Source organism: Athene cunicularia (assembly GCF_003259725.1).
Source record: "Athene cunicularia isolate RWA chromosome 20 unlocalized genomic scaffold, athCun1 chr20_part1, whole genome shotgun sequence".
Classification (NCBI taxonomy): Eukaryota; Metazoa; Chordata; class Aves; order Strigiformes; family Strigidae; genus Athene; species Athene cunicularia.
This window is the reverse complement of record NW_020799125.1, coordinates 9,145,325-9,164,519: the sequence shown is the minus strand read 5'-3', so window position 1 is coordinate 9,164,519 and position 19,195 is coordinate 9,145,325. Positions and strand designations below refer to the sequence as shown.

The 19,195-nt window shown below is 44.8% G+C and overlaps 1 protein-coding gene across 1 annotated transcript; it reads right to left on the bottom strand.

Moving 5' to 3' along the window:
- Positions 1-1,581: 1,581 nt before the first annotated feature.
- SLC13A3 (solute carrier family 13 member 3) lies at positions 1,582-18,733 on the bottom strand. The gene is made up of 12 exons (XM_026862278.1): positions 18,471-18,733; positions 17,944-18,107; positions 13,134-13,200; positions 12,227-12,412; positions 11,195-11,320; positions 8,781-8,876; positions 6,896-7,000; positions 6,122-6,219; positions 4,793-4,905; positions 4,279-4,440; positions 3,789-3,926; positions 1,582-3,180 (listed from the first exon to the last, which is right to left on the bottom strand). The coding sequence occupies exons 1-12, from the start codon at positions 18,704-18,706 to the stop codon at positions 2,995-2,997; spliced, it is 1,677 nt and encodes a 558-aa protein (XP_026718079.1). The 5' UTR covers positions 18,707-18,733; the 3' UTR covers positions 1,582-2,994.
- Between the last annotated feature and the right edge of the window lie 462 nt (positions 18,734-19,195).

Below are 19,195 nucleotides of genomic sequence, written 5' to 3'. Positions count from 1 at the left end.
GAGAACATGTGCATGTTGGTCTAGGATTGGATGGGGAACATCAAAGGAGTAAAGCAGAGATATTCTGGATGTTGTATTTCAATGCGAGTGGCATTTCCTGTTAATTAAAATTCACAAGCAGGCTGCTAATGTGAATGGCTTTTGTGATGGTTGTTGGATTTCTACATTCCTGGAGAAACAGTGCATAGATGGGCAAAATTCCTTTAAAATAACACAGTTGAATTTATAGAAGGTTAGTATAAGACTTGAAATGCCCTTTCCTGGCAATTTTCCTATCTCTACTCATATCACAGACCCTTCAAGAATAATGGGATTGACTTACCATTAAAAGCTGCTTTTGGCAAATATTAGTACTAGGAGCAGCAAATGGAATCAGAAATTAGTCATGCAGGCCAGTTCACCCTTGAACCCCAGAAATACTAAATCTTAAAATCTTTGTTTAAAAAAAAAAAAAAATAAAAATCAAGCAGGCCAGACCAGTCCTGCTCTCACAGATGCCTGGATATGAAAAAGCAGAATTAGGTAATGCTGTCGTGCACGTGCCTTAAACCAGATCCTACAGGGAGCCCTGGGAAATGCAGAGGCTGCTGATAGAGCTGGCAGTAGCTCTTTGACTAAAGTAGAGGCTTAGGATCCAGGTGCTCCTCACACTTTTCCCAGGTCTGCCAAGGCCCCATTGTGTGACCTCGGGTAAGTCACTGGTCCTACCTCTGCCCCAGTTTCCCATGACAACACAGAGATAATAAACCTCCCCTGGCTGCATTTGTGAAATACCTTCTGATCTCTGGATAGACAGTGCCACAGACATGCCAGGACACTGGGAGTGATTTTTGGAGACTTCTACACAAGTTTTGTGGTCTCAGTTCTGCTTTCATGCCCAAGTAAAACCATCCTCCTGGATTCAACTAGGATGCACCACGCCAGAGCCAAGACTGTAAGTAAACCCTGCGACCCCAACATATGCAGCGGAGCTGGACGGGATGTTACCCTTTGAGCCTCAAAATCAGATGATCCAAAGGCCCTCTCTGCGGTACGCCAGGCTGCAGGGACAGAGGCAGCTCTGTTCCAGTGACCGCTCTGATCCCCTGCAGCAGCAGCTCCAGCCGTGGCAGGGCAGTGGGACACAGGGCTCCTTCCCGCGGCGCCCAGCCACACAGGGTACAGCCCGTTCCCTGGCCCTGGGACAGTCGCCTGGGAAAGGGAAATGCAGGGAGCAAGATTCCTGTCCCGCTTCAGTCCATCTTCGCTCAGGCATGGCGAGGAGCATCCATGCAGAACAACGGTGCCCAAACCCAGGGCGCAGCCAGCGCAAAGCTGCCCCAGGGAAGCGGGACAGTGATACGGGGTATCTCCAGCAAAAGCAGCTGCTGGGGCTGCATCCCTTCAGCACAGCCCTGAGACACTGGGCCAGGAGCCTTCCCAGCCTCATTGCTCCTCTGCTTAACAGGGCTCCGTTTTGCTCACACCTCACTGCCCTCCGAGGGAACCACTGCCCAAATCAGGGGGTGAAGCGATGGGACAGGGAGGCTCAGGCTTTGCTTTTTTCCTCCCAATTTACAGAGCAAACAGGACGATGTGACATGCTAACAAATGTGCTTTATTGTACATTTTTCACAATCATTAAGGATTTTGATGAACTGAAGAATTTTGTTGAACACTGAGGATTTTTTTGAACTTGATCAAAACTGGTTTTAGCAGTTTCAGTTCAACCCCCACAAGTCCCCACCTACCATGCAACCCTGCGATAATGTCCCGCAGCAGTCGCTGTGGCTGGTGAGCATCGCCCTGTCAGCTCTCCCACCCAGCCCTGGGGTTTATCAGCAGCACAGGAGCAGGGGGGGATGCGTGGGACCCCTAACCCCGGGCCAGTCTGCCTTGCTAGCTCCACCAGTTTCCATCATCAGAGAAAACTGTCCCAGCACAGGGATCCAGTCACTCATCTTCTCTAAACCAAGAATTATATCCTTCATCTTTCAATCTTTTAAATTAAATATTTTAGATTCTTACAGAAAATTTAAAAAATCAGATAAAATGGTGATTAAAATCACAGTCAATTTGCAATGCTTTCATTGAAAGTACTTAAGCAATCTGATTTTAAAAGATGTTAAGAATCAAAGCCTATTTTTCTGAAATGTCTATAAAATTACAATGCAACTTGTCCACTGACCTGTGACTCAGTGGTTCACTCATGAGTGAGTCAACCTCACAAACCAAAGACTGGCCACATTCACCAGCAGTGAAACACCACTGATGTCCAAAGTTACATCAGAAATTAATTTGGTCCCAAACCCCCACCTGTGTACTCAGTGCAAAGAACCAGGCAGCAATTATTGTCTCAGGTTTTCAAAACACTGAATGTGTTTGGAAACAAACTGTTGCCTTCCTGTTTCCAAAGCTTGGAGTAATGCACCAAGTCCTAGCAACACATGTCCTGAATCATGCCTTCACACACAAACCTGAAGAAATAGTCTTCATCCTCCACGAGAGAATTACTCACAAGATGGTAATGAGACCCCATCCCTCACATCCTGCTAGAAGCACCCAGCCACACCACCTTCCCCCTGGCCAGATTCTGATACACTCACTCACATCAGGTTGGATTTAAATAATCCAGTTGCCTCCACCCTGTTCCCAGAGGCACTCTCCAAAACAAGGCAGGGTATCAGAAGCTAGAGCAGCAAAGCTCGCTAGCTTTCATGGGGGGAGAGGCATTTACCCAAAGGTGCTCGACACTTACAGGGTTGTCCAGTTAAAATCCACCTACAACAGATGGACTCTGGGAGAGTCTGATTTGTACCTGTGGAAGGTGGGGAAAGATCTCCAGAGAAAATAACAAATGGATGTTGTGACACTGACCAGTATTTCTAAAAATAAAATTAAACCAGAGGGTCCCACACAGTGTGAGCAGCCACGTGGCTTTCCTCCTGTATGTACTCTGACAATTCCAGTGCCCAAGTCCTAAGTGAGTGAGTCCTTCCCCAGGGGTGACTTTGTTCATATTTTATTTAGTGCACTTAAAGTGACATTTTCTACAGCTGTCAAGAGTGAGGTGGCATTTTCTGCATGGATGTTGGCCCATGCAGGGAAGGTCCCCAGCTGAAAGATGCTCTTGGCCCATGTGTTCATAGCCAAGCTAAGAAGCAGAACTCCCATAAGATTCATGAGCAACCCAGTTCTTGCCTACAAAAGAAATACAAAGACAACTGTTGAGTTTAGACTGGACATCCACAGCATGTGAAGCATGAAGCTATTGGAATATAAACATTATAAAAATGGAAGGCTTAACTGCCGTTAATATTAGCAACATCTTAAGCCACAAAGGCCATTCTGCAGATGCTTACCAAGCTTTGATCCATCAAAAATATTAACATCTGTTTAGCTTCTGTTCCTGCTTCAGGAATGTGAGCAGGAACTGGGACTGAGCCTAATTTTACTCATAAGCTTTATTTCACTGAGCTGGGGAACTTTTCCTGCATCCAGAAACCTATGAAAGTTGAGCTGCTGACATTAGCAGAAACAGGAGCAGTGTCTGGGAGATGCTGAACACATTCAAGACCATCTTTGTTACCATTTGGAGCCAATTTGGTGGCTCCAAATTTCACAAGGACAGACTTCATACAGGCTCCTTCCATATCCCTGTGCCCTTCAAACACTGCTAAGAACAGTATCAGACTTCTGTCTTTTCACTTTGCTACATATTGAACTAATAACAACACAAAAAATTCCTTTTTTAAATATTCCACTCAGGCTGATTGTTTTCAGCATTTTCCATAACTAAAAGAACTTACCATATCCTTGACCATCAAGTGTCCAGAAGAAAATGCAATTGAGTTAGGAGGTGTTGAGACTGGCAGCATGAACGCATAGGAGCATCCTATAGTTCCTGGTATCATTAAATAGAGGGGATTTACTTTCAGACGAATGGCCTTGAAAAACAGAAAGGAAGAGAAATTGCACCTTGGGGATTGGGAGTCATAAGAAGATATCTCAAAGAATGCAAACAGCTAGTGCTCCATGCAGAACCCTATCCCACACTCTGTGATAAATAATCACGTATCTCAACAACAACATCTGAAGGAATATTATCTTTCAGTGCCCATGTTACACTACAGGCATTTGCTTTGCTGCTCCCAAGGATTCCAAAGTGCCTGAAGCCCAGGAGCAGGAGATCCACACAGTGCCTGTCCCAACACAGACACAACACAGACCTGCCCATCCAAGGGGCAGGGCGAGGAGGGGAGCCGAGGAGCAGCCAGTCTTGCCATGGGACTACCTTACCAGCTCTGCCAAGACAGGCAGAAAGATGATAATAGTGGCTGTGTTGCTGGCAAACTCCGTGAATAAGGCAATGACAATCGTGATGAGGATGACAGCCACGGGCGGTGGTACACCCTCCAAGGGATGCAGCCGGCCTCCTATCCAGACAGACAAACCGGACTCCTGCAGACGGGGAGAGCAAACAAGGTGGAGAGCAGTGTTCCTGTGTCTCTGCAGGTGAACTGATCCTCTCCTAGAACTACACATGACATATGACCTTCACCAACCCACACAAGTACCTATGGGCAGTGTCCTCGGGGTATTTAACAGCAAGCAGCTTGAAAGCAGTTGCAAGATCTCTTAACCTCCTTAGTTATCTGCTGTGAGTTGTTGTCACTTGGAGTTGAGAAACATGTGTTGTGACTCCAAAGATGCAAATTGGCCAGAGCCAAATGAGAACCCCAAGTGACACTCCGATAAAATCCAACTCTGTTGGGCAGGATGACTGCAATGTTGCATCTGCAGCAAGCCTCACCTCACAGCCCTTTGCCATGGCAAAGCCTCCTCCAAGCAACAAGATGATGTTCCAGGGCACTGTCTCTTGGGCCTTCCTCCAAGTCAGCAAGGGCTGTGTCTCAGTGTTTGGTGCTAAATGAAGAGAAAACCCCCATGTCAAACAGACACCCAAAGAGGAACACATCAGTCATCATCTGACAGAGTATCATGAGCTGAAGCTCACTAACCATGAGTTGCTGATAAAATATACATATGGAGTGTCTTAAGCTAAACAATTAAAAGATAATTTTAGAAATTCTAGCACTTAAAGTTTTCTTTGAGGCTTTCTTGAGGGAACATTTAATATCAGGTTATTTTTTTCTCTGTAACAGACATAAACACTGTCTTCAACTCAACAGAGTCCATGGAAGGAAGACATTTTCTACCACTTGAATTATGAAGATGTTATTAATTCTTCACTTGCCATTCAACAGCTGGTAAGTTTTATAGCAAAGAGCTCATCAACACTAAAGGCCATTTCTTAATACATGATGAAGTGAGCTCTGTCATGTGGAAGGATGCACTAATGGGACTGTGATTTTCTGTTGAACAAGAGCACACATACTTTATCTAGAGGAGGCTTGATTAAACATCTTCCTGCATATGGACAACACAACAAATGTGTATGACTCAGAGCAGCCCGTATTTTGTTCCCATAGATGCCAGGCAGTGCTGCACCATCCATGAAGGGTCTTCATCAGCTGCATCTCCACATTAAGACCATCTCTTATTCCAAGTGGCTTATGAATTAAAATTTTATCTCACTGCTACTCAAGAGGACAGACCCAAGACCTCAAAAGACTCCTGGTAGCAAAACCTGCTGGAGATTTTGGGCTTTAGGAGTTTAAATTCTAATCATTCTAGGAACTGAGGAAGGGCCCCTATTTCTGAGTATGGACAATTCACCCAGCTCTGCCCTGTCAGAGGTTCATGCTCTTCCCTGAGGGACAGGAGCTGTTTGGGAGTCAGCAACCAAACCTCTGTTTCACAATCATGTCTGCTATGGTCAATCAACACCAATTTCAGCTTGCTTCAACCCACCATGGCATCATCCCTGACAGCTACATGAGCAGCTGAGTCATTCCTGCAATCAGCAGCAGGGCAGTGACTGCTAAACCTCTTCTGACACTTCAGAAAAAAAGCCTCTGTAGGATCAAATCGGACCTTCAAGCCACGCTGCTCCAGATGGCCAGTGCAGCTGCTGTGGGCTGGTGCAAGTCCAAGGGATAGTCTTGGCTCTTGCTCCATGCCTGCCCTGCCAGAACACAGGCAAGGGCTGAGTCCCTGCCCAGAAGGGTCTCCTACTCACCTTTCAAGTCAAACCACCACCTGAAGGAAGGTTTTTGTGAAGGGAAGAAGAACAGTATAATCACAATGGTGATTCCTGTAACTGCATCTGAGATAAACCTGTCCAAAAGCAGCAGAAACACGTGTAAGAAGCACAAGCCTGTAGAATTACAAAGTTTATGAGAACAGGGATTTACCAAAGAAGATTATAAGTTTCCATCAGGTCTGAACAACACTTGTTGTTCACAGTTCTTTTTAATTCCCTGTTGAGCTACATTTCTATGATGGGCTGTGAACCCCCTAGAAAAGTTGCCCTACATATGTAAAAAACAAGATCTAATCCCTACCACAGTGATGCTCTGGTTGTTCTGACTGCAGAGTCAGGGTCAGTCCATGAGGGGTTGTGAGGACAAGTTTCCTCAGCTCATTACAGGGAAGAAGAGGGGCAGAGCCCAGAACATCTTGTTTATTTGAGCTCTTTGCAAAATACTCAGACTCTAAAGTGAAATGCAGGGTCCATCCAGAAAAGAATTCAGTATTTCACTGTAAATGTACCTATAAACAGTGTTTGCAACATTAAAACCCTAGGGATGGCCTCAGATGCCAACTTCCCACTGGGCTTCATGTACCTCCTCCAGGAGACAGAAACAATAAAGTTGGCTCTGCTACTTGACGTGCAGTTTATTCCAGGAAACCTGAGTAATAGTGTTAAGCAATCCAATCAGAAACCCAGGAATGTCAAAGAGTTGGAAATGTTATTGAAAAATGTGACAGTGGAATGAAAATAAAATCTTACCCTGGTGCAAACAAGCTTGCCCAACCTGGAATGAATTTGGGATCCCTGGAAAAAAGCATGATCGCAAACATGCAGAAGAAGAAGAAAATTGCCTGTTCTGCAAACCTAAAATGAAAAGAAACGCAGTTAAAATGCTGAAGTGCTAAAGGGGTGGATTAAAGCTAGCTCAAGTATTGAGCTCAGGCTGCAGCAGCTTGGGTGAGAAGCTAGGCTGGTTTTCTAAAAATTACAGTGAAAGATTGGGATAGATTGTAAATCTATTTGCAAATATTTGCCAGCAATTATCTCTTATTGGAAGACATTAAGGAGAGGCAAGATGGGCATCAGGAATGCTCAGATGTTACAACAGGTGTATGCAAGGTTAACCCTCTGGCTGGGGCGGAGAAGAGCCAAGCAGCTTCTCATGGTCATGCCTCTTACCACTGCCCTCTGAGATGTCCCTAAGACACGTCAGCTAGGGATGGTTTCACTCCAGTTCAAGTGATGTAAAAAGATGGCTGAGATTCAAATCATATGAGACAGCAGGAACAAACTTTTTCAAGGTCGAAACCTTAACAGTATCCCTTAGACATATGACAAACAGCAGGGTAAAATGGCAATGTTCACTAAGTATCTAGTGGAGTCAAGAGTTAACCAAGACAATGCCTCAAAACGCTGTTTAAAATCTCTCCAAGCACAGGGAAGGGCATTTAAACCATTGGGAAGAGGCCATTTGCACTGATTTTAAGTTATGGGGTTGCTAATCAAATTGGTAGAGCACAGCTTAATGGACTTTCTCACTCCTAGACCTCAAAGGGGGACTTTGATTCTTTCAGAGACATTTTGCAGGCTGCTCGATAATGTACTGAATGGAACATATAAACCAATTTCTTTCACTTACAGCACAGGCACAGACAATTGTCTTTGAAGAACCACTCCATTTTCCACACAACAGCAATAATTACAATGTCGATAGCATGACACAAACATCACTGAATCTTCACAGCATTGCCATGAATATGAAAATATTACTTTACAGATGGAAAACCACAAACCATTGAAGGTTAAGACCTACAGTTTCAAAAACCTCACTAGCCCTGGTTGCCCAGAATATCGGTGGCTGGTTGGACACACCTAGGGTTTGATTTCTAAAGATACTGAACTTCTCTCCAGCTTCACTCTTTTCTGGCATTTCTCATGAGTATAAAATTCATGTTTCTTTCTGCTGGTTCCTTTCTCCAAAATATGATCCCCATCACTGCAATTTGCACCAAGCTTTTACCAGAAGACAAGGCCTTTGAGGAACTACAATAAGAAGCTAAAAGTCTCTTGTTCTTTCTTCACCTGACTAATACAGTTGAAGGAGATAGTCAGAAAAAAAAATGTATTCCATGACATGGATCTGACTTCTTTCCATATGCTTTCTTCGAGCAGCTATTAAGATTTCTTAAGGTATATCCACAATCCACATGATTCATATCTGTCATATGATTCACCAGCCTTCTCAGCTAACGCTTCCTGCTTTGCAGAACAAGTATGCGCAAACCTTCAAAATTCAGCCTGTGTTGGTTAGTACATAACGCACACAGGAGTGTTTTTGTCCCTGGAGTAGAAAAATTACAAACAGTCATTAAACAACCCAGCATGAATTCACTATATAATATCAACTTTGTTCTTGAGAAGATTTGTGTACAAGCTGCTATTTGCAATTATTCATGTTAGCAAAGGTGAAGAAACTGGAGCATTCAAAAAGCAAACTTCAGCAGGTTATGAACACGCTGAGTGCAAAGATGTATTTCACTTTCTTGTAAAAAACTGCATTTCCCCCAGTCCTCCACTCTTAAGACAGGACATTTCCAAACCCGCTTGATTTCTTTTTCATTTCAGTCCCACCTTTATGACTTACTTTGTCGGACCCAGTTTCTGATAGTCCTCCTTTATCACTTCTCTGGCTCGGGCTTCTGCATCCACTCTTATATTTGATTTCTTTGTTCTCCAGCCCCTGCCAAGAACACGGTTACATTTTTACACGTCTCTAACATAGCTGACATATCGTAAATGCTGCATATGCATGACTTGGGGTACTTCTCCAGTGCCTGCTCTGCAAGTTTCAAAGAGCTGAGCATCTCTGGCAGCTCTGTTTGCATTCTCTTCAGATTATGAAGACTAATGAGGAAGGTCTCTGGTGCAGATAAAGGCAATAAGGCCCTATTTTATATATTCTTTCTCTATGCATTCATACAAAGGAGACCCTGCAGAGGTTAGGAAGTTTCCTCTCATTTATATTCTGAACTGCTTCCTCCAGCACGGGCTGTGATTGTCAAAAGTAAGTCCCAACACTGCAGGATTTCCACATCTCTAGCAGTTACCTACTTGGACAGAAGAACTTGGAAGAGGGTGACAAAGAAAATTAATCTGTCCCTTCACTTCTCAAGTCACTTGCAATTTCCTGGGTGATCCCAGAATGCTGCTGAGGATCAGCAAAAATGTGAGGCATTTCTAACTGGCCAGGAATGTTAATGTGCTCCTGGCTAAGACTCTTAGCCCGGCCATGCTGACTGCACACACTGTTTGGTCCTTTGTAGTATGTGCATACAAATGACATATTCATATCTCACACTCCATCTTCCATCACATCCCATGATGCTGAACCTCACTTCTAACCCTGCCCGTGGCCTTGATTAAACCTACAGACCCAACTTTCTGCATCAGATGCATCTATCTGGCGCCGTGGTGCCTGCGCTTCCTTAATTCATTCACTGTTTCAGAGGGGTATCATGGCTGGGTCTTCTGTATGGATGAACAGTTGATCCTTCAGAAGTTCCTGAACCTCAAACAGCTACACCTGACCCTTTCACTTTTTTTTTTTTTTTTTTTTTTTTTTTTTTTTTTTTTTTTTTGTGGTGGTGGTGGTTATTAAGCGAAGCTGACCTGCAATTGCAGTGATGTCCATCTGCCTGTACTGTGCTGCAGACACCAAGGACGTGCCCACACCGAAAGTCCAGCCACTACCCCCGAGCCGTTACAGTCAAAGCAGCCCACCAGACTGCTGCAGAACCTCAGCTGTACTTGTGCAGCTTTGCAATGTCTCTTCCGAGACACCTCACCACTGGGGAATACTGGTATCTGCACTGGCCCAGCTATCCCAATAAAGCCGGGCTTTGTGCTGACAGAGACGAGCCAAACAAAACAAAAAGCATCACGTTCTCTGAGCACAAGAGCAGTTCTGCATTTCACCAGGGGCTTTGGCCAGCACAGCTACCTCTTCCCTCACCTGATTGTCCGGGGCCATGCTGGCAGGATGCCGGGGCTGTTCCCCAACTCTCCCCAAAGGGCTGGGGAATTCAGGGCCCACATTGCATGAGGCTGGGACACACGATGCAGAGCAGCACAGGCCTGGGTGGCTGCAACCCAGCAGAGCATCCCAGAGCAGCACGCAGAGCCTCCCATGAAGCCCCATGAGCAATTTAAGGACCGGGGGTTTGGCATTTTCTGGACTGAAACTTTCCCATTGATTTTTTCCCGTCTTTGAGACAATGTAAATATTTGGACACCTGTTCTCTTTTCCCCCCCTTCTTCTATTTGCATTTTTAACTCAAAATAACAATTAAAGACTTTTCTAAATATTAGAAATTCTGTATGGTCCCTGGAGGAAGCAGGACTGTGAGTTTGTTACTGTCACATACAAGAGTGTGCAGGGTAAAAAAGGGCTCCAAATGAACCAGCATGGCAATGCTGCAACCATTTTAAGTAGCGTACACTAGAGGTTGCATGTATCTAGCAAAGATTTACTGGAAAAACATGTTATTCTCAGTTACAGATTAACACATTGTTGTAAAATTAAGCCCTGTTGTGAAGTAATCTGTTCCAAACCAAAGTTTCTGCTCCAGGAACAAATCCTGGCTCTTTTATGCCTTAGGAGATTTTTGCTACTAATTCCAAAGTTTGATTCTGCTTTCCATTCTGTCAATGAAAATCTGCCACTGGCCTTTACAGGCCCAGGTCAGGCAGTAAAGCAATCTTTAAAAATTGTATGTTTAACTGAATGAATATATAATACATACTCTGTACACATATGTAATTGTTAGATAAAGTATATGTAGCTATGAGGTATCTTTAAAACCTTCCTGTTGCATATCAGCTTATTAAAAATAGATGACTTGTTATAGCATGAGCATCCTGAAGTTAGTTATGAAATCCCCCACTGTCCAGATGATCCTGGGTGTTATCAGTAGATTTAGTATGAGAATTGTGATGAACATGTATTTCACAATGCTGGTAAAACCAGACTACGTATATGTATAGTAAGCATAAACATACCTCAGGTTAATTCCTCCATACAGGATGGAGATCCATAGCCATCCCAGGAGAAGAAAAATCAGCATTAAAGGAAATGCAAACATAAACCAAGAACCAAAGTTCACCACATCACATTCTGGAAAATAACTAAGCAAACGGGAAAAATCAAGTTAATGCAAGAAGGGAAACAACCCTTCAATTTAAGGGTAAACAAACATCTGAAATCAGCAGCAAAACATCCTACAAACTTGCCCATGTGCATTTAAAAACTATTTCTCTGTGTGCATAAGCAGTTATCTGGGCACCAAGAGATTTGGGGAGCATTGTGTTGGGACAACCCCTCCAGGCCACCCTGCCACCCACAGCTCACCCAGCCCAGCTGTGCAAGCCTGCAAGGGAAGGTCTGAAAATCTCTCTCCAGATGGGCTGATGCTCACGCACTGATGCTCCTGAGCACCCGGGATTAAACCCTGCTACAATAACTACTGAAGAGCCTGAACGTGAACCTCATAGGGATGCTGTACATGCCTAGGAGAGACTGAACATCCTACTTGTAGAGGCCAGCAAAGAAACACCTGTGTACACTTAGGATGGTACATATCTCTGTTCCTATGCACATAGCAGGCATCTTCTATGACTAAGAAAGCAGGCCTGAAGTAATGGGTTCCTTATTTTCCTTTCTACCATAAAGTTGTAGATGTAACTGTTCACAAAACTCTACACGGCCTGTTTCATCAAAACAGTTACCATATTAATTGTAAGCATGTATTCAAGCCCCATTAAATTCAATGGGATTAAGAGCATCAGTAAGCTGAAGCACACAGGCACCAGCTTGGCTGACAGCCCGGCAGGCTATGCTGGAAACCTGCTTATTACAGCTAAGGCTGTTGCAAGCACTCTCTGCTTGCAACTGCTCACAAAATCTCCCAAAATGTTCTGGAAGGGCATACATTTTTCAAACAAGTTCTCAGCACAGAAGGAAATTTCCTATAGGGATGGAGAACACGTCTGTTTTCCAGGATTTACAGGGTTCTCCGGGATGGCCTCCCATACCTCTTCAGCTGACCCAGAAGGATGAGGTTTGGTGCAGTTCCTGTCAGTGTTGCTGTACCTCCAATGCTGGCTGCGTATGGGATTGAGATGAGGAAACCTTTCCATATATTTGTTTTGTATTCCTCCTCCTTCTTTAAGTCTGAAAGCACATCGCTGGTAACCTCCTTCTCCTCCGTCAGATCTTTGCTTTAAAATAGTCCAAAAGAGAATCCGGTGAAAGCCCTGGTTTAAATACAGTGCAACCACTTCAGAGCCTTGACAGAAGGAAAATTCCCAGTTTTTAGAAATCCAAGCTAACGCTGTCCTCAAGGGCACCTAAGCAGCTCAGAGCAGCAGAGGGGTCTGCTCAGTGAACTGCCACGTGGGACCAGCAGCCTTACAGAGGGCAGAGCACCCTCGGCACCCATCTGTAGGAGCTGAGGGTGCACGTGCCTTGCCCAGCCACTCAGCAACTTGTAATACTTAGCATAAAGTCCACAGGACTGCTAAATGGAAAAAAAAAAAACAAACCGATAGCACTGAGAGGAAAGAAACATCTGTTCCTGGTAAGATGCCTCCTTCCCATCATTGTTATCAAAGTAGGACCATCACCAGTAAACCCTGGTGGGTTTTACATCACTGCCTTCACATATTTGCTGTTCCTGAGAAAACCAAGGCACAATTCCCCAGGAGGAGACACCTCTGGATAATATTTCAGAGTGGCTGGAAAATCTATGCAATTATTTGGACATGCAGAGGGACACTGGACACTCAGAAGAGGGTTTCTATCATCAGGCTGCTAGTGATTGGGATGTTTGGTATAATCAAAACATTTCAGTGACTGAATTTCAAATTCCTAAAACTTGGTCTAGCTCAGGGGATAATTTTCTCTCTCAACTTTCTAATACAAACTTTATAGTTAACTTACTCCTCAGTACTTGCCAGAAACTGCATCTCAGTTGGTACAGTGTAAAGTTTATTCTGCTGTAAAGATGCTGAAAAAGAAAGATTAGGACTTTAAAACAGTTCAAAGCATCTAGAAAATTCTCCTTGAACCAAACAGAGGAATTGAGGAAACAACTGCCATTTACAGAGAAGGGCCTGTGCAAAGGAAGGGTGAGCTCATGCCACAGGGAGAGGGTTAGGAGTCGGAATGAACCAGCCCGTCTCCTCCTGCCACCACTCTGGTCCCACCGCAGCACCCAGCTTCTCCTCCAACACCCAGAGGTGCTTGGTCCTTTTACTACTGCAACTGGTTGGACTCTGGGATCCTCTAACGTGACCAGGAGCTTCAGGTTGTACCTTATCAAGTCATGGGTTTGGGGTGGGGTTTTTCTGGGGGGTAACCATAGCTCATGCTTGTGAAGAAAAACTGTTGGGCCTGATGTATCTGTAAGGCATGTTCTCCAAGGGACAGCAGGAGCACTCCCTGCTGCAGAGCTCCATTCCCAAGGGATAAGAATTTTACCCCCTGCAGACACCTAGTGTAAAGTCACTGTAAAGCTGTAATTAATTCACTCTTTAAAGATGAGAGTGGGGCACACTTGGGGATTAGGCTTCATACCAGGTCCTCTGAAATCTACCCCAACAGCAAGGACCATTCCCAAGCCCATCATCCCCTCCATAAATGACAGACCCTGCAGGCTGAGAGACTGGTCCTCAACACAAGTTTAGGGCCACCCCAAGGGGAAGTCTGTTGAATACCCAATTCCCAGGGACCCTCCTGCATATTTCACACAGGCTCTGCCTCACTGCCCTGCTTATCACCATGTGGGGAACAGGAGCAGGACAGGAGCGCTTGGGGAAAGGGTCTATATTGACCAGAATGACCAGTGTTGTCTTTGGCAGTAAACTGAGAGGTGCACACCACTCTACAACACACATTCAAGTAGGAGAAATCAAAAGACAGAAATGCAATACAATCACTCTTTTTTACCAGATCTCACACTAACGCTTGAGGCATTTGTATCTCTGGCTCCTGGCTTGACCTCCTGAGGTTGGGAGTAGAGCTGTGCCATTAAACCCCATTTTCCATAGTCCTCCTCAGGATTGGAGCACTTGTGAGTTCTATTCACCTTCAGCCCAGGTGGCACTTCCCCATCACCACTGGCTCTGCTGCCTTTCCTAGGGTTCTCTGTATGTTTTGTGTTCCAGAGGCCTGTGTTCCTGCACCTCCCTGGGGTCTGCAGACCACTGCGTGCAGAGCCCATTTCCTGTCATTGCCACCTCATCAGGCCCCCAATTTCCTTGCCCCCCTCCTCAGGCCAAACCATGATCCTCTTCTGCCCGTATATGCACTGGAGACCGAAAGCAGTGCACGGAGAGGGGCCAGTGGTCAAAGTCTCTGGACTCACTCACGTGTGCGCTGAAGACATGGAGCTCATTCCAGCTCAGTGAACCAAGGAGTTTTGCAAAGTCATGTTTTACACATTGCTAATTTACTGAATTGGAGTTAATTGGCTTTGACGCACACATGCTGAGCTTTCATCCCAATGATGACATGATGGAGGGATGTAATTAGAAGGACAAACATTAACTTGCGGCTCACTGTTGATCCCCCAACACATTTAGCCCAAGGCCTCTTACCACTGCCGTCCCACTCAAGCCTAGTGCTGGCTCTGCAAAGAGACATATCTCATTCCACCTCTTAACATTTTTCAAATTTTTTCCTTTCTAAGCCCAAACTCTCATCCCATCTTGCCAGGACCATCTGTGAGTTATCTCGCAAGGAAGGTTTGCAATAGGCAACCATGCAAAGGAAAGCCAGAGCTACTCTAGAGCAAACTTTTCCTACGAAACTTGTAAAAAATAAGTTGAAAACTGTTGCAGGCCCATAAGTCAGAAGGGGCCAAAGACACCTGAGGTAGGACCTGGCTGTAGACAGGTACAGGAGAAGGATTCAGTGGCCATTTCACCCAAATACCTCATAGACCTTAGAGGCAGAAAGGCTTGTCCTAGCTAAGTTTGGCTTTAATGACAGTTTTATTGTTAAAAAGGCTGAAAAGGAGTATTTTCACACCCCGAGGTGCATAGGCAGCGGCTCTGGGGCTGCACCCTGCCAGCACGGGCTGGGGTTAGGCAGCCAAACCAGGCAGAAGTGCCCAAAAATGCACATTTCTCACATGTCCCCATAGAGACATCATTTCAAGGTCTTTGCCGAATTTGCCGAAGTTATCTTAATGCAGGAAAAAAAGGATGGAAATATTTTCTCATGATTTTTACTGGAGATACTGAAGTGCTCAGAGAAATTAAATATTGTCAGTGATGGGTTAGTGGGCAGAGAGCAGAAGAGATGGTCAGGCTCCCTAGCACAGCGGTTTCCAGCTTGTCACATACCTATCACATCGCTTGGGTTTAAGGCTGGAGATGTCAGATGGAGTTGCAGGGAATCTGTAACCCACCTCCAAAAGCAAAGTTCTGGAAGTCAAAAAAACCCTGCTTTGATCAACCAGAACCAGATGGGACTTCAGCCACCAATGCTCATCTAACTGCATCAGTAGCCAATAGCATCAAAATGAACAAAACACTACACCAGATTTTAGCTATCAGTGACACAAGCATGCAAATATTTACTGACCTATAACATGCTGCCCACATGGTTGAGCATGGACATAAGTGACTGCAACCTTGAGGTTCTCTTGTCAGCAAAAATGTGTGACCAACTCTGATCAGAGACATCACTTTAATTCTAGCACTGTGTGTGTAAGCTAAAGCTTCACAAAACTGGGTTCATTCACTTGTTGAGATTTCTTCAGAAAATCAAATGATTTTACATGGTATATATTCTTTAACATATTTTTAATTTTCTTTTAGTCACCCAAGTATTTTTTAGCCTTCTGGACACTACTAGTGTTATTAAAGCACATCCAAGCAGATTTGCAAACTGACCTTATCATATGCCACTGTACAAGTTTGCTTCCACATACAGTCCCCTTTGCAAATAAATCTGCCTGTATTTTCTAGTACACAGACTATAGTCAGTTAGACGATAAAAATGAGTATACCTTTTTCTGAAAAACTAACTGCAACAACTCTATCAGAGATGTGCAACCAGCCCTGACTGCAGATGACACTCAATCGGCAGGAACCCGCTGCAGAAAGCTCACCTGCACATCTCCCCTCCTAGCGGTAACATCAGATTCATCCCTTTTGACTGACTTCAGGTTTAGGGCTTCCTTCAAGGGACTCAGTTTTTCTCATCCGTTCAGAAAGATTACAGAAAAGGATGAGTCTATTTTAGGATACAAAAGTTCAAATAAGAAGTCTACCAGAAAACCTGCATTTTGATGTATGTTTTACAGATGCTTCTCCTTTGCTTGTATTTACTTTTGTATGTCTCTACCTCAAAAGAAAAATACATCATCACACCATCACATGATATTTGCAAAGCATCACTTTATTCATTCTTCTACTTGCACGCCTCTCCCTTTGCCTTTTCTGGCTTCTCTCCTCACTGTAAACGTTGTGAGCCAAGGATGTTAATTTTGTGCTTGCCAATGCTAGGACAATGGGGTCTTGATTTTATGTGTTCCCAAACTCGACTGTATTTACAGTCACAACTACACAGTCAAATAATTTCAAAGGATGGAGTCAAGAAGGTTAAAGGCAGAATGACAAAACACAATGCTTCTACAGAATAAGAAATTATAGCAAGAAGGTCAGTGGGGTTGATTTTAATAGATGTGAATGGTCAAAAATTCATCAAGCCAATGTGATAAAGCAACCTGGAGTGCAAATATCTCACAACTGCTAGACATTAATGATGAGTGATTAATTATGTCTTTATTAGAGTATGCACATGTTTGAGTCTTCTTCTGGGGACTCATTTTTCTGCATTAGGACTCACTGGAAACCAAAAAGCCATTACATTTAAATCACAGGGACAGAAGAATTACTAATTAGTGCAAGAAAGAGAAGCTGTGACTACTGCTCCAACTATCAGTAACAGCTGCAAAGGGGACTTCATTATTTCTTTCTGTTTTGCTGTTTATCATCACTGTCTGACAGAAGCCCAAACCCCTGGTAAATGACTTGTGAAGAGAGGGCTGGAGGAAGACCCTACCTGACTGCATACCCCTGGCCCAGCCTGTCCATGACCTGCTCAGGAACAACACTGAGCAGTACCATCAAGCTGGGAAATCACAAAGCACTTTATAAATAGGTGTTTAATCTGCTAGCCCTCCCTTCACCCTCCCTTTCTCATACAGCTCAGGTTCCAGTTTCACGGGAGAAGAGCAAAACCCAGAGGAGAACCCACCTGTCCTCGAGCACATGGCAGCCCTGTGGGCTGCCATGAAGGGGCTATTGCTCTCGCCCTGCTCTTGCTGCCTGGCCGGTCCCTTGCCTGTCCCTGCAGCAATGCAGCATCACGTAGCACTCTAGAGCCCTCCCTGGCTCTGGCTGCCCCCACAGCAAGGCATCCCTACAAATCCCATCACCACCTGCCCACAGAGCTGGACTGTCACTTGTGCCAGCAGCAGGTTTATGGAGCAGGTTTCCAGACAACACATAAGCATTGCCTGCTGCATGCCATGAGGAAGGGGCAGGATAAAAGGCAGTTTTATGCCAATACTCTTCCATCGTGGCAATAAAGTCTGTATTAAAATGAGACCAGCACTAAGATCAGGTTGCAGCTAAGAAACCTGGTACTTGTGCCAGTGAAGTCAATAAAATGGGGCATTTTTGACAGCAGCAGGGCAAAACTCAGCTGGCTTATACTACTGCCCTGTCTCAATTACCTTGGTTTTCTTCATTTTCCCTGTTCATATCTTTAGATGTGTCTTTCTCCCCAAAGAGGCTTTTTAAAATTGCATTTGCAATTGGAAGCATCATGGCAGTGGAGGCAGTATTACTTAACCACATGGACAGGAAAGACGTTGTCAACATCATCCCTAAAATTAGTCTGCAAAAGAGAAAAAAGGAAAAGCTGAATTTCTTCAGTTTGGCAAGTTCTCTGACATATCATAGCTATATGAAGAAAAGCTCATGGGCAGGGATAACAAAACTAATAGGAAGAAGGACTTCTGTGACTATGCTGTAACTGGATGGAGCACAATTATGGGGCTGAACCAAACTATTCTCCTCATGCTCCAGTGGCCTCTGCACAAAGGCAAACAGCTGAATAAACTCAACAAGCTGGGAAAAGGGGGTGTGGACAGTCCCCTGGTATGGGAGACACTCGCATCACGGCCCACCACAGCAGAGCCACTTCCCGAGCTCCTGCAGCTCACGTCCCCCATGGAGATCCCCCTGCTCCCCTAGTCACCTGGCTGGCTGGACTCCCACCAACATGAGGACTCTGAGCGCGATCCTGCGGTGTAAATTCCACTCCTCAATGGCTGAGGCCATGATTAAACCACTGAGGAAGAGGAAGTTGGTGTCTAAAAAATACTGTGGGCAAACTTTGTTAGATGGAAGGATCCCCAGGAAGGGAAAGAGGACAATGGGCAGCAGAGCTGTCACAGCCAAGGGCAGCGCCTCCGTGCACCAATACAGAGCCATCAGCAGGATCACATAGAGACATCTTCCTTCCTGCAAAAGGAGGAGAGAGGAAAACTAAGACATGTGGCATTACAGAGACATCTTTTCACTTGGAGACACTTGGACAAGCAAAATGCACCAACTGCTCCTTCAGGGATACAGTATTTCTTCCAAGGTGTTTCCATCAAATGCAACATCTTCCCCCCTACATTGTGGATGGGTTCAGGGGTGACACTGATCCTCTGAGAACACAGCAAAATCCAAACCCTCCTCCACTGTCTGAGCTTCCTATGTGCTGCATCAACCGAGGAAGCTCTGGAGAGTAGGAACTGCCTCTCCATGTTGAATTAGGGTGCTAAACCTCAGCAGGCACTGCTGCTAACATCCTTAGGTGTCCCAACATCTGGTCCTGCTACACTTAATATGTTTGTGCTTTCTCTTCAACTTCCACTGACCATGCTTTGCATGTATATGGAAGCTTTGAGAAGGATGTATTGAGGCCCCACATTT

What these genes read in the sequence shown, in the direction of transcription:
- SLC13A3 (XM_026862278.1), bottom strand. Translation starts at nt 18,706, where the DNA reads ATGGCTCTGTATTGGTGCACGGAGGCGCTGCCCTTGGCTGTGACAGCT. An exon ending in GTGGGAGTCCAGCCAGCCAG is followed by an intron (nt 18,108 to 18,470) that starts GTGACTAGGGGA and finishes TCTCTTTTGCAG; the next exon opens with ACTAATTTTAGGGATGATGT. An exon ending in TTTCTGGCAAGTACTGAGGA is followed by an intron (nt 12,413 to 13,133) that starts GTAAGTTAACTA and finishes ACTATTTTAAAG; the next exon opens with CAAAGATCTGACGGAGGAGA.